The sequence below is a fragment of the Oryzias latipes genome, chromosome 20 (genome assembly GCF_002234675.1).
Source record: "Oryzias latipes chromosome 20, ASM223467v1".
Lineage (NCBI taxonomy): Eukaryota > Metazoa > Chordata > Actinopteri > Beloniformes > Adrianichthyidae > Oryzias > Oryzias latipes.
In genome coordinates this window covers 23,389,447-23,403,783 of record NC_019878.2, presented here as the reverse complement: position 1 = coordinate 23,403,783, position 14,337 = coordinate 23,389,447, and the positions used below count along the sequence as shown (strand labels likewise).

The 14,337-nt window shown below is 45.6% G+C and overlaps 1 protein-coding gene across 5 annotated transcripts in view; it reads right to left on the bottom strand.

Moving 5' to 3' along the window:
* Positions 1-14,337, bottom strand: part of arhgap21 (Rho GTPase activating protein 21) — a 76,099-nt gene that overhangs the window by 11,994 nt on the left and 49,768 nt on the right. For 3 of the 5 annotated variants that reach the window (XM_023950022.1, XM_023950021.1, XM_023950018.1), the window contains 7 exons: positions 10,452-10,544; positions 9,422-9,500; positions 8,700-8,754; positions 6,849-6,872; positions 4,070-5,885; positions 277-423; positions 91-190 (listed from right to left, as the gene is read on the bottom strand). In XM_023950022.1, the coding sequence (XP_023805790.1) occupies positions 91-190; positions 277-423; positions 4,070-5,885; positions 6,849-6,872; positions 8,700-8,754; positions 9,422-9,500; positions 10,452-10,544 (2,314 nt within the window). The remainder of the gene's footprint in view (positions 1-90; positions 191-276; positions 424-4,069; positions 5,886-6,848; positions 6,873-8,699; positions 8,755-9,421; positions 9,501-10,451; positions 10,545-14,337) is intronic. The other 2 variants (XM_023950020.1, XM_023950019.1) reach the window with 2 other exon arrangements.

Sequence of the window (14,337 nt, the reverse complement as noted above, 5' to 3'; positions counted from 1 at the left end):
CGTCCGGTAAAGTCTTGGCTATCGTATTTGCTCCCACGAGAGCGAGTGAAACAGCTAATCAGAAGCACATTTTCTTCATGAAGAACTCACCCTCTGCCGTCCTGATAGTTGTCCAGACCTTCGTCGTACGACTTGGACCGTTCGGTTTTAGAACCCGAATCTGACTCGACAATTGTGAGACGGAAAGAATCTATTCAGAGAGGATCAAACAGTTACGTGAACTTTTCCTTTTAGCTGACGAGCTGCATTCTGTGCTCTTCAAGGAGACGGCGGTACCTTGGTCGTGTGACAGCTGGCGGCGAATGAGCGGGGAGGAGGAGGTGGGGCTGGGCGGGATGGTGGTGATGGTGGGCGTTCCGCAGATGACCACGGAGGCTGGGATGTGTGTGCTGTCCAGATCGATGCTGGGACTGGAGGGTTCATCTGAGGGCAGAAATGGAGAGAGCCTGAAGTGAAGAGTTCTCCCAAGAAGACCGAGTTCTGACGCCGCTGAAGGTCCAATGAAGGGATTCTGAACACTAAAGTCTTTCAGGAAACATCAGAACTCTTCTTAAAACATTGTTCGCTGGTTGAAGTTATCAACCATTCTTATTCTTTGTTTTGTATTAATTCTGTATTGTTTGCATTTCTGTGATCTTTTTTTTAAATTTATTTTTAAGAAATCTGGTGCTAAAAAGGAAAATGTGCCTGTGCACATTGTTTTACTCATAAAAAGTGAGTTAAACTTTTCTGATGTCCAAACAAACATCAAAAAAATCAAATTAATCTGATTGCTGAGACAGAAAATCTCCGTCCTTTCTAAACCACAAAGACTGTGAGGATCTCAAAAGATCACCGGAGAAAACTTTGACCAAACACTCACTGACACGGACTAATGTCAGGATTTCTTGATCCTGTTGTAGAGAGAAGCCTCAACCGTTTCATTGCTGTGTAATGCACAGCGGTGGGAGCATCATGGTTTGTTGCTGCAGCACTTTAACAGAGTGAGTTTAGCCGTTTCTTTATTTCCAAATCCTTTTTGTGAGCAGAAAGCAGCAGCACATGAGGAGATTCTCCAAACAAGGTGGACGATGATCGAACGGGTTATTCCGGGGCAGGAGGACGGAAGGAGCTGCAGATAATTCACCGATTCAAACTTTTTATAAGGAGCAGATCAGGAATATTTGCCAGTTTTAAAGACCGCAGACATAAGCTTTCAGCACCAGCAGAAGGTGTGATTTCCATCTGCTGTCCCAACCTGTCTAAGCATTTCAGAGAAAAGCTATAAAAGGCAGTAATAAAGGAGACAAGAGTGCTGGCATCCGGGCAGACGCTGTGTTTGCTTCTCGATAAGCTGCGAGCGGTAGCTGCGCCTGCCGCTGCGGCGGTGCTCCTGTTACATAAGCAGGATTGACCGTCCCTTCATGCCTGATATGAATTATCGGCACATCAAGGAACTAATGAGGTCTGATCCTGCACCTCAGTGGTAGAGGAGCAGCCAAACTACACTTTAAATTAAAGTTCTGATCTTCTTCTCTGTCGTCAGAAGAGCGCTCATGAACCACAAACGTCTACAAACCTCCTTTCCACCGTCCAGCCGGTGTTCAGATGTTTGTTTCTGGGAAACAGTCAGAACATTGAAGCTCTTCCAGGGACTTCCTAGAGACGGCTACCTGTGACTCTCACCTGCAGCCGTTACTGTCAGGTTAGCCTAAAATCCTGGCTTTGGGTGAGCGATTTCTTGGGTGTTGGCAGAAAGCCCAAAGACTTCCAGAAAGCAGTTATGACGCAGAGGAGCCTGCAGCCCCAACCAAGTCACTGATATGTACGCTTCACTGAAATATGAACTATGATACTACAGTCTACAGTATTTGCCCCCCATCCTTTCTGCATGGAGGAATTTGCAGTTGCACACAGCCGCCAGTATGAGCGGTGGCGCCAAATAAGCAAAACAAAAAAACGACGCCAGCCACAGGTCGGTAATTTAATCAAATGAACCTTCAGGAGTTTCAGAAAGCCCAAAATTCCTGAATCCATCAGTTATATTGATTATAATCCAGTACCAGTGAGAAGATATGAAAAAACATTTCCATTTCACTTTAACAGTTTAATTTAAATAAGAGTCAACATAACTTAACTTACACTCCAAATGACCATCGTCTACACAGAAGGCGAGCATCTAGTATAAAGGCTTCCATCCGATTGGTCAACAACTGATTTATTTGATTAAATACTTCAAGCTGCCATAAGATTGTTTTAGCACATTTAAGGTAACCATTTATTGCAATTTTTGCCATCTTTTGCAATATGCGAACTGCACAGCTTGATATCGCGATAACGATAAATTTGCGTTTTATTGAGCGGGCCTAGTCTGATTCCAGGTGTTTTCGTTTTCTGAATGCTCAGACATTGTAAGCATAAAAGTCTGGGAGGTTATTTAGCTACAGAAGGACTGAGGATGAGCTGGAGCTGGAAACAGGTCCCTCTATCGTCATGTGCGACCCGTTTGTTTCAAATCCTGTTTCAGGCAGATTGCAACATGTTCCACGCAGCCGGAGACGTGATGTTTCCCACGTGCACGTTCTGTTCCCAGCACCAGATGTTTGCTCTGCAGCTAATGCAAAGCAGTTGTTCTCCTTTTGCATGAAGTCAGACGGCTGCAGGAATGTTCTCATATCTGCGTTATGTCACCGGCCTTTTGGAACGCCGTTTCTTCGGTTTTCCCCTCTCAACACCAAGAAGGAGAAACAGGTGATTTCTGGGGGCGTGTCCATCCCTACGCTGGTGCGCGTGCATCATGTTTCACCGCATCGTCACATAACTTCATGAATTCCTTTCACCTTTTTCGTGACGGGTTTTTCTGCCCGCATACCTAGAATGTTTAGTCCTCATTTCACGGGTCAAGTGGACCCATTTCATACACATTTACTGCAACTGAAGAGGTTGTTTAAACAAACTTCCTGGGAATTCCCCCATCAGCACTTGATTCTTCGACAGCAGAAAACGAAAAGCGGAGCAACAGCATCAACTTCTGCTGCGTGTTTGAAATGATGGGACAACAATCTCAGGCTGAGCAGCAGCGTTTCGGATCACCGGACAACGTCTTCAGACTCAACAGTTATTGGAGTTTAAGGATTGAATCTGGAGAAAAGTCCAACCAAAAGATTCCCAGAGAAAACTTTTAATTTAAAGTTAAATGTAAAACCGGAAACAAACATTTTTAGAAAGGAAGTTTAATGATTAAAGCATTAAAGCCTTAAAGATCATATTTGTACTTAATAAGAAACTAAAAGCCAATAAATAGGTGAAAAGGTAGACATTTTAAGATAGAATATTAATGTTTTTTTTAGCATGTTTTTCCCTTTATAAAGTATTTTTAGTCAGAGCATCCCTGGTCAACATTAGCTTTACAAATAATTCACTTCAAAGGCTCTCGCTGAGATTTTTACATTTTTTTTGCAAAGTTTTACGTTCTAAAATGACAATAAGCATAATTTCTCTGTTTCTGGAGTAGAGGCACCATCTGCAAAAGCTGAGGTACTGCGTGGTTTCGGTCCACACAGCCACACAGATGCACGTGAGCTCAGGGTGCACTGAGAATTGTGGGAAGTTTTCCAGATGAATGATGGGTAAATTCTTTCAACAACAAACCTTTGCCACAAATGAAATGATTGAACCTGAACTTGGAAACAGTCACATCCAAAAAAAGACTCTGCTTCCACCACGACAGCTGATGTGGTTCTAAAACAGTAAGTAAAGAGAAAAACCCTGAAGGAGAACATGTTCCTGGTTAAAGCCATTCATGCTAACTATTTGCATTCAAACAAACTAGTTCAAGTCCGCCTTCAGCGCAGCAGATAAAGACGTCTATCTTGCAGATTTACAGCCTGGTCTCTTCTGACAGACACACGAGATCCATCAGAAGAACGTCTGCTTGTTCTGTAGGGATGCTATAAACGGGTCTCAGCTCCTCAGAGCAGCGGCCTCAGGAGACCTTAGGATGTGTGAGACGCTCCTCCTTTGTCCCATGCTTGGAATATTTACTTTAAGATAAGAGTGTTGACCGAGTGCAAAGGTGGAGCGGACTTACCTATGAAGGGGATTGAATCCAGGGAATTATCCAGGTTGGTGGATCCGGACTGCTGTCGGTTTTCTCCCAGACCTCGGAGATGCAGGTCCCTGCAGCTCTCTGCAGACATCCAGCACATGGCTCCGTCTGCAGAGCCCGCCTTCACCAGCGGGGGGGGCCTGTAAGCCACTTCCTCCTTGTTGTCGTTGACAGCAAAGGCGTAAGACGGAGGGCGAGGGCGGGCGGGGCCGAAGTTCCTGTCCTTCCTGAGGACCACCACTGTGGAATCGGGTCCTTCGACGCCCTCTGCAGAGCCGTGGTTAGTCCTGAAAAGTGCCTGAGCGGAACCAGAGTAGGGCTTTTGGGTCACAGCTCTGTTGGGGGGGGGGATTCGGGAAGAGACCGTGACAACTCCGATGTGAGGTTGCCGTAGCGGTTTTGAGGAGGCACCAGAGCAGGACGAAGACCGAGCCGCTAGGCCCGACTCTGACCGGTTCTCCACCTTCAGGCTGTCGGCTCTGCTCCTGAGCTGCAGGTGCAGAGGGGGGCAGGAGTCCTGGTGGTTCCCCATCGCGCCGGCTCTTTGGTCTTTAAGGGGGTCGGCCGTTTTAGCGGGAGAGGAGGCGGGAGCAGCTTCTGATGTTTTGACGGGCAGACGGGAGGGCCTCAATATGAGACCCTCCGTCCTGGATGTGGGGGCGGAGTCTGTGGTACCTTCAGTAGGATCAGCAGCGGCTGCAGGTGGACTGGATGACCCGCCCCTCTGGGTTTCCTCTTCCTGGACGGCGAGATTCCGGCGCAGATGAGGTAAAGCTTTCTGCCCCGATCCCAGCCCTGCCCGGCATTGCAGCAGCCTCTCCTCCACTGCTGCCCTGTCGCCAGGATCAGCGCCCCCCCGCTCCACAGGCGGCTGGCTCAGGTAGTCACATGACCGCGCTCGAGGTTTGAGGACTCTGACTGCGGGGGAGAAGGGCAGGGCATCCTGAGAGGCGCTGCGAGGCCAGTTCCTGTCGGCTGCGGCCCGCTCCGTCCCGCCCCCCAGCCTGTCCTGAGAGACGCTGCGTAACGGAGCCGCCCCAGTGCAGCTGATGTCCCCCCCACGTTCGTTAGAGGCGCTCCTCCGCCTGACCTGGGAGCCCGGCGCCCCCCTCTGGCTGTTACTTGGAGGGGGTGTGCGTTGCTGAGAGTAGGCGGAGTCAGCCGCCGCCCTCAGGCTGTCCAGGCGCTCCTGGATGGTGCGGCATCCGTAGGAGTGCAGCCTCTTGGCGTCGATGTAGTCCTTGTAGGTAGTGTAGTTCCTCCAGTCAATGTGCTGGTGTGGAGAACTGGGGGGGGCCGGGGGAGACGGCGAGCAGTGGTTGGGGCTGGGCGAGATGGCGGCAGAAGTGGCGTCCCGTGCAGGTGGGGGTAAAGTGTCAGGATGGGCTGCAGCAGGTTTGGCGGGTGGGAAGACCGGAGTTTGTGCGGGATGCTGTAGTTGTGTCCCCCCCTGACCTGAAGGAACCGCGGTTCTGTTTGCGGAGACGCCGTACCGGTTCTCCTCCGCCCTGTGGCTGGGACCGGCCCGAGCCAGCTGGGACCCCCGCTCCACTGGGTCAGGGGGGGCAGTCCGCGCCGCTGCCTGCAGAGGAGATGGCGAGACGGGGATTTCCATCCGATAGCTCTTCTCCGCTGCCCCCCCTCGCCTTCCTGGCCCCGGCAGCGGCTCCGACGTCTGGGCCGAGCCCGCGGTCTTCAGCTCTATCCGAGGGTAGCATATGGGAGGGGGCTCCGGGATGTTCTGCGCATTTCCGCTGTATGCCTCATTCCCTTTGAGGTATGCATCCTGGGAATACGCCTGCAAGAGATTAAGGGACATTATGTCACGGCGAGGTTAACCCCCCCCCCCCAGCCCACACAGACCCAGAGGGTCCTCCTGATGTTTAAGCAACCCGAGAAACTCATCTTTACCTCACAACAACAAGCTGCTAACAAAGCGTCTGGCCATTTCAGCAGCATGGCTGCTTTTCCTAAACCTGCACTGATAATCTGGAAGTCTCGCTGAAAAGACAGGAGTCTGCTGGAGTTGATGAGATTATCAGACGGCCAATCACATTCTCCCAGGAGCTCACAGTCAATACCAACTAATGGAAGTTTCTCTGAGAGAAGCAACTTCAGCTGCATCAAAACAAAGCCTTAACAGCTCCAGAAATCTTTCAAAGGAAATGACAAACAAATGTTGGGTCTCTGAGGAGGCAGAGAAAGTGGGAAAAGGGAAAAATCTGAAGAAAGCAAACCCGAAAAGAGCAGAATAAATCCGCGATTTCTTCAGTCCAAGAGGGTTACCCACCTTTACTGCTGAGGAGCGCGCCCTGAGGCATGAGGAGAATCTAAACGGGGGTCTCCTCTGTCTGCTTTTGGGAGCTAAAGCTACTCCTGTCAGCATGACTCTGCTAGGAGAAGACTTTGAAAAAGCCGTCACACTACAGGCGTCAGGCTGAAGACGCTTCTTTGCCTCCCAGGTCACACCCTCCGGGAGGCAGAAAGGGAAAGGGCTTTTCTGCTGGACTTTACTCTGAGCGCATCACCTGGGTGTCAGATTACAGCCTCACCGGCAGGAGCAGGAGCTCTGCTCTGGAGCTAACCTCCCACCGCCGCGGAGGAAACGCTTTCCTGATGGTGGAAAGTCCAGATCGCCGTGTCTCTTTTTTCCCCCCCCGCAAAAGCAAAGGCAATCATGACATGGAAACGTTTGGGATTCGCCAACTGCTCCGTGACTAAACACAAACTGCAAAGGTGTTGAATGAAGTTCCCGTCTTACCAGAGCCGTGATATCCCTGGAAAACTGCGTCCGCAGGTTAGAAAAGGGCGAGCAGAAAGAAAGGAGGGAATAAAGAAAGGCAAGTGAGAATCAAGAGGAACAACGTCACAGATGGAGGTGAGACTTTTCTGGCATCAGCAAAAAAAACTAAACATACACCTGGAGGAGTAGAAAAATGACTAAATAACCCCCCCAAAAAAACCTCTGCTTCTCCTGAGACCTAATTTTGAGGTGACCTCATTTTGAGGTCACAAACCCCGGCTGCTGGTTCTCCTCCTTACAGGCAGCAGCTCCTGCCTTTCAGGTGTCATCTCACCTGCTCACCTCCTGAAACAGTTCATTTGCATTGCACTCCCTGCCCTCCTCCCTCGTCTCCCGGGCTAGGCGCTGCTTATCGTCTGCTCCCTCTTTGGGCGAGCGAGAGCGCACGCCTGCGGCAGCGGCGCTGGCTTCCTCCCCTGTAAACAGAGGGGTCAGCTGACTGCAGCTGCACTCCCTCTGGTTGTGACTCGGCTTGGACTCATCCAAACACACATGCGTGTTTAAAAATAGGCAAATACACGCCAGCCGAGCCTCGAGTTCAAGTGTGCGGCCGGCGCGGAGGAGGCGTTTTAAAGCAAAAGTCTACTGTAACAGAAAGGCGGAATGTTAAACACCAGATAAGAGCGGGTTTTTGCGATACGGGGCCCGACTTTCAGTCATTCCTGAGCTTCTTGATAAAACAATGAGCCGTCACTTCATGTCAAATACCGAGCTGCCTCGTTTGGGAGCGCTCGTGCTCATTCCAGGACGCCAAAAGCACGGCGTCTGCGGCTAAATGCGAAGATTGAAACCAGTTTCCTTCTCACATTTATGGAAGAGTCAATGAGTGAGGGGGGGGGGGGGGGGCACGTGGTGAGGCGCGCCGCTTGTTGCTCCGTCTGGGTGGTCAGTTAAGGATTCTACATGAATCCACTTCTTACAGATTTTAAACTCAACCTCTTTTCATGCATCGTCTGTCAGAAGCTGAATCTTTTTTTGTGGTTTTTGTAAACGGTTACCACAGAATGTTCTCCGTTAGTCAAAGTGTTAACTTTACAGTCCATTTCCAGAAACTCAAAGAGGCACTGAAAGCAGCTTGTGTCGGAGGAGACTTATGAAAATCGGTTTGGATTGTGTTCCTGCTGGTCTGTTTGGACTGTAAATAACTTTCCATTTGAAGTGCAGTCATGCAGAGGAAGGCGTTGAAAGCAAGGACAACGTGTTGCATTTAGCAGATTACTCGATTTCAAACATGGTTCAGCTGTAAATGCCTCACTTTCTGAAAATAAAGGATTTTCTACTTCCTGTTGGAAAACAAACGTCATCTTCTATTTTGACATTTTCAAACTCTCAAACTAAGATGCAAAATCTTTTTCTACAGGTTCAAAGACTTTTTTTTTCTCAAAGATTTCTAATTTTTTTGCTTAAATCCAAAGTTTATGAAAAGTAAAATTGCTATTCGAAGGAGCTAAGGAGGTTATAACACTGCAATAAATGTACTTTGTTTATAAAATATTAAGAATGACAAATTTGTAACTTCTCCTGTGGCCTTCATTTGCTTTGCCTTTCAAATTTCAAATAAAATGAAACCTGCATCAAAGTGCAAAAAGCTACAAGTTAGAGGAAGCAAAACATCTGAGTACCGTAACAAAAAGAAAAACAGATTGAATCCAGAAAACAAATGAAATCAGATTCCCAGAAGCCTCTCCGGCAAAAAGCGTTTTCCCCACAGATGGAAACGTAAAACAGCGGAGCAGCAACGACACGACACACGGGAGTGACTGCACATCAGGCGTGGCGCTCTGCAGCTGCAGCCGCTGACGGTCTTACCAGCTGTAAGATGTCTTCATCCTTTGGCATCACACAGAGCTCCAGCGAGGCGTCGCTGATGGAGGACGGAACAGAAACGCTTTAGGAGGGAGCTCACCTCACTGCTCAACGTCACAGACAAGTTATTTGTAGTTTTTCCTCTGCAGAAAAAGTTCATCAATCTTCACAATTTAATTTATTCCATTAAACAGGACTTAATGTCTCTTTAGCTTCCATTCAAAACATTTATTATACTTTGAAAAAAACCCAGCACATTTTCACATAACTGGGGATTTCAAAAACACATTTCTTGTCAGAAAAGCAGTTTTTGGTTTGTAAAAAGCAAATGACTTAATGATGGTTTGCTAAATGGATGATGCCTTTTCTTTGAACTTTAAACCAAACATGAATCCGATTTTCAGTCCAGTCAGAGCGAGTCTCGTCACAGCATGAAAACAGTTTAAGCTGAACCTTAAAATGAACACATTTGCTTTAAACTTTTCCGTGGTTTTATAGGAATGTTAATTAGTTGCTAATAATTAAAGGCAGCAAAACGAGGAGCCTTGAAAAAGCCCGGCCAGCCTATTCTTTGACCCAGGGCTAAAGCTTTCACACCTGATCCTTTCTCAGGGAAACTAAATGATGTTTGGTTCTTTCCTCTGACTGAATGACAGGAAGATGAAGTCAAAAGGAGTTTCTAGACTTCGGAACCTCTTTCCCCATCTCTAAACGTTGGGTCCTACCTGTTCTGGATCAGGGCTATGACCTGAGAGTACGTCTTCCCAATGATGCTCTCTCCGTTCACCTTCACGATTCGGTCCCCTGCACAGAAACAGAAATGCCTTTGACGTTCCGGACCGTCTCACAGGACGGGAGGCGAGGAGGTTTACAGGAGAAGGCAGACACTTGTGGGAAACGGCGGCGCAGCCCCGTCCCAGGAGAGGAGCGCAGGGCGAGCAGACGGGAGGTTGGAGGGCTCGTCCACAGAACTCCCTCATGGCGATCGACTTTGGCACTTTTATCTTTGCATTTCAAACTGAGAAATGATGCATTTATTCAAAACGGGGAGGAGTCAGAACCTCCCACAGAGGAGCCATCTGGTATTTTGTACCCGGCTGTGTTTTGCATGACGCTTTACAAGGAAGTAAAGCACCTCAAATGTTCTGGAATGATTTATTAAGATGGATTTCAACAAAAAAACTCAATCCCTACATTTTCATACTTTAACATTCAATCATGTTTATATAAAAAAAGAAAACAATGTTCAGTTTATTTTTAATAATTTTGCTATGTTAACTAAATAGTTTATTCATTGATGTTGTTTTATAAGAGAAGCCCAATTTTTTGTATCTCATAAACTGCTTTTTCATAAATCCCTTCAAAAAATACACAATATGTAAGCTATGAAGCACTTGAACTGTTTATTGGTTTATCTAGATTAAGGCCTTTGTTTCTTTTTTATTTTTTTTATATTTTTTGCTCATTGGTTCTTTTAGATTGGTTTTATATGTCTGTTTTATTTTTATTTTTATTACTCATTACTCTATTTGATAATATACAATCCTGTACTGCCTTGTATGTTTGGATTTAAATGTTCCAAGTGGAAAAAAATGCTGTGTAATTTTGAATGTTGTCAATAAAAAATAAAACTTTACGAGGAAGTGGAATTACCCCCCCCCCCCCCCCCCCCACACACACACAGCTCCATGACAGAGCTGATCATGGGATCTGACAGGCCCCGCCCCCCGATGAGCGGCCTGGGTTTGCTTGTACCTGTACAGAGTCCAGCTCCGTGGGCGGGGCCTCCCTCCTTCACTTGCTTAACAAATATGGTGTCCATTGGCTCCAGACGGTTCCGCTGTCTCCCTGGCAACGAGAGAGCACAAACGTGATTGGTCAGAAGTGGAGACAGACCGGCAGCAGAGGAGTCGGCAGGAATTTCATCTGAGGATTAAAACTTTGATGCAAAACAGTGAAACTCTCTTATTTGGAAGAATAAATCTTTGAGAAAACAAAACAGTTTTGTTAAAAGAAAATACTACTCCATACAGCAGTTCTTCATTTCTAAAAGCAGCATGTTTTTAAGTGCATGAGCGACTCTGAACTAGTTAAATGTTTGTATGTTTTAGGGTTTTTTTTTTCCTTCCTTAACTTGTTTTGAAAATGGTTTCTCTTTGATTTATTTTGTTGTTAGCCTAATTTACTGGATTTCATATTTTTTCTTAAAAGTGTTTTGTCATTTAGAATCATCTGTTTTTTGTTTTGAAACGTTTTTGCCATCTTAGATCTGAATCTGTTTACATTAGTGTGAATTAAAGATGAATGAATAGATTAATTGGTTCAAAAAAAGAACAAAACTCCTTTTGCTTTTGGATTTTTTATGGATGACTTCATAATGAACCAAATTTCAACTGCGACCTGATTTCACAGAAACTATGAATGAGGCTTCTTTTTATTTAGTTTGTGAGGAAACTTCTGACCTCAATAAAGCTTCAGGCTTTTCTCAGAGTGGAGGAAAAGCTCCAGAGTGATCTGCTGGAGTTGGAACGTATTGTTGTTATTTTTTTCCCTCGGCTGACTCCTCCTTGTAGAAGAGAATCGATTCTTAGTTGAATCAAAGGTTTATAATGACTGGAGGCAGGAGCTTTTAACCACCCCACAGTCTGTGTGCATGCGAGGAAGAGGCCAACCACTCGGCTTCGTGTTGCTAAAAACACGAGCCTGGGTGGCGGGCTTGGTCGCCCGGGCGGCGGTTGTTCCCTGCCGGTTCCCGTGTGGCGTTGGGGGGATTCCGGCTGCCGCTGCTGGTGCGGTGGGGGTCTTGGGGTGGGGATGGCTGGGCACTCTCCCTCCTTCTTTTCACGTTCCACCATCCATTTTAGAAGAACATAAACACTCACCTGAGCACAGGTGTTAGCTCAACAGACTGAATGACTGAATATTTCACACTAGTTGGTTTTAAGGCATAAGTATGCGTGTGAACACTATCTGTTTTGTGTACATGTCGACAGGTGGACATTTTTGCAACTAACAGGTGTGTTTATAACATTTGAGTGTGTGTGTGGACAGGCTCCGCCCTTTTTTGTTTGTTTTTTTTTACATTTGAACCTTACCATAATGATTAACAACCAGTAAACTTGTTGCTTTATGCTGCTTCATGGTCTTATCCCCCTTCCCCTCCTATTATCACCCCCTACCCCCCCTCTCTCTAACGTCCCTCTCTCTTCTTCCCCTCTTTCCTTTTCCGTCCGGTCCAACACCAAAGATTTCAGACATGTTTGAAATTAATAAAGTTTGGCCTCAATTACAAAAGGGGTTTATTCAGACATACCTTTGGTTTGTCTGAAGATTAATAACCCCTCTTGTTAAAGTAAAATATGTCCAACCCAAGAGGCCCTCAGCTCTCATCTGTCTGCCTAGCTGTTGGACAGGACAAGTGGAAAAAAAAAAAAAAAAAAAACACGAGCCGTCTTTCCCGGAGCCGTTCCGGGCCTCAGGTGAGGAGGAAGTGCAGCTTCAGAGCATCTCGGTTCTGTCTGCACAGAACACCAGAACACCTTTTCCAGTTCCCGCACACACCGAGAAAGGGGATCATTTGATTTAAGGAACTCTGCTGCCACCGTGAAGGCTGCAGAGTAACTTTAAATGTCTGTTTGGTGCTAAACCAATCACAGCAGAGCACAAACTCCCCCTCCAGTGTTGAGGTTTTCTCTGCAAAATAGTTAAATTCAGGGAAACAGTTCAAGACCTCAAAGCTAAAGATGAGAAGAAATATTCACATTACTCAAATCTCCCCATGAAGTTACTTTATCAGGAAGGGAATATTATTATGTTTGTCTAGATTCACAAAAGAGGCACCAGGAAGTCCAGACGACCTCATTTCAGGCTTGTGTTTTTGCTGCTGACAGGAGTTTTGCTGCAGAGGGACACCAACAGTCCACAGAGCCGCACGCCAACTTTGACGGATACCGACCCGCCCCACGCTGCACGAGCAAACAAATGAGCCGTTCAGGTCCTTCCAAAGCCGGCTGCAACCTCCAGATATACAGGCAAATTGGATTCCGGACCTTTACATTTATCTGAACCAGATTAAATGAGTAAAATCTAATTCTTTGGGTGATTTTTAAAGCTTCCAACCGTCTTAGTGAAGCTGTAAGGATTGATGAGAGGCTGCTAGCAGCTTCAGCTGCTCCAAAACACAGAATTACAGTTTAATAACCGAAGCCGATCAAGATGTAATTAAAGGCAAACGGTTAAGACAAAACATGTTTAGTTCATCTTCATTACAATAAAAGCTTTAAAATATCTCAGTATTCTAATATATTTTCATAACTGCTATGAATATTTTAAATACCGTTCTATTCATTTTTGCTTACAGATGCTTTGTCCTCTAAAGTTAGCTCTTTTATTGGAAACATTTCATTATCTGAGCTTCTAATTCTGTTAACAAAAAATAAATCATCATAAATGTTCATTTGTTAACCTGTACAAAGCAGGATTGTCCAAAGCAAACACAAACATGGCTGGACCTTTCAATAAAAACAAACTCACTCAAAAAATATTCTAAACGTGACCACTAGATGTCACTACATCCTTCCACATTCCCCTTTTCTTAGCTCATGTCTCAAATTGAACAAACTTCTTTCACAGAAAGCCATTCTCGTGGTTAAATGTATTTATTTTTCAAGGAAAATAAAGCTAATAATTTTTAATAGTTTATCATCAAAGAAAGGAAAGTAAAAAAATGATCCAAGTTGGTTTATAAGTTGGTTTATAAGTTTAACTAAATGATGTGGAAAAAGCTGCTTAATAATGGAAATATTTAAACTATGGAACACAAAACGACCAAATAAGAAATTCTGCAAAAAAAAAAGAACAGCTAAAATAAACATTTACCTAATTATCAAAATCGATGCATAAATGATTATTGAGGAAGAAGACTGGATGAGAAGCAAAAAGCAATTCTGTGGTTCCGGGTGAGATCTAAATGTTAGTCCCGTCTGTCTGTCTGCTGATGGTCCACACCCCGCTGTAACATCCAACATGACCCTCACAGGTTTACAAACCAACACAGCCTCATCCAAACACACGCAGATAAAAAAAAAAAAAAAGAACTGCAGATAAAGAAGGAGAAGGTCTGTGTTTACTTTCTGATGTCTATCTGAGGAAGTCTGTTCCGACAGAGAAATATGAACAGGGAAGCTTGTAATCTCGACATAAAGTGGTTCCTCTCCGTATGAGAAGATCAATGTTTCACTTTCCATAAACGTCAACCCAAACACATCATCTAACCGGCAGTCTATAAAACAGTTTAAAGCACTTAACTTCCTGTTTGAAGCTCAACCTGTCGCCTGAGGATGAGAACCCAAGATTCAGCAAACTGCATCCTTCAAAAACTGAAGCTGATCATCTTTAATGACAACGATGAACTCCATTCGGTTCATCCACCATCATTGGATTTTTTATATGTAAATCTGAAAACCGTGGTTCCTCCGGAAATGTCTGTGGTGGTCGCTGTGGCTGCGTCTGCTTCCTCCAACCAGTGGTTACAAAGCTGATGAGGACTCGTTATTGCCATGACAACAAAGCAAACAGAGTCACGCAATAGAAAAAAACCTAGAGAACAATTTACAAAGAAAATGGTTTAAAAAAAAAAAAG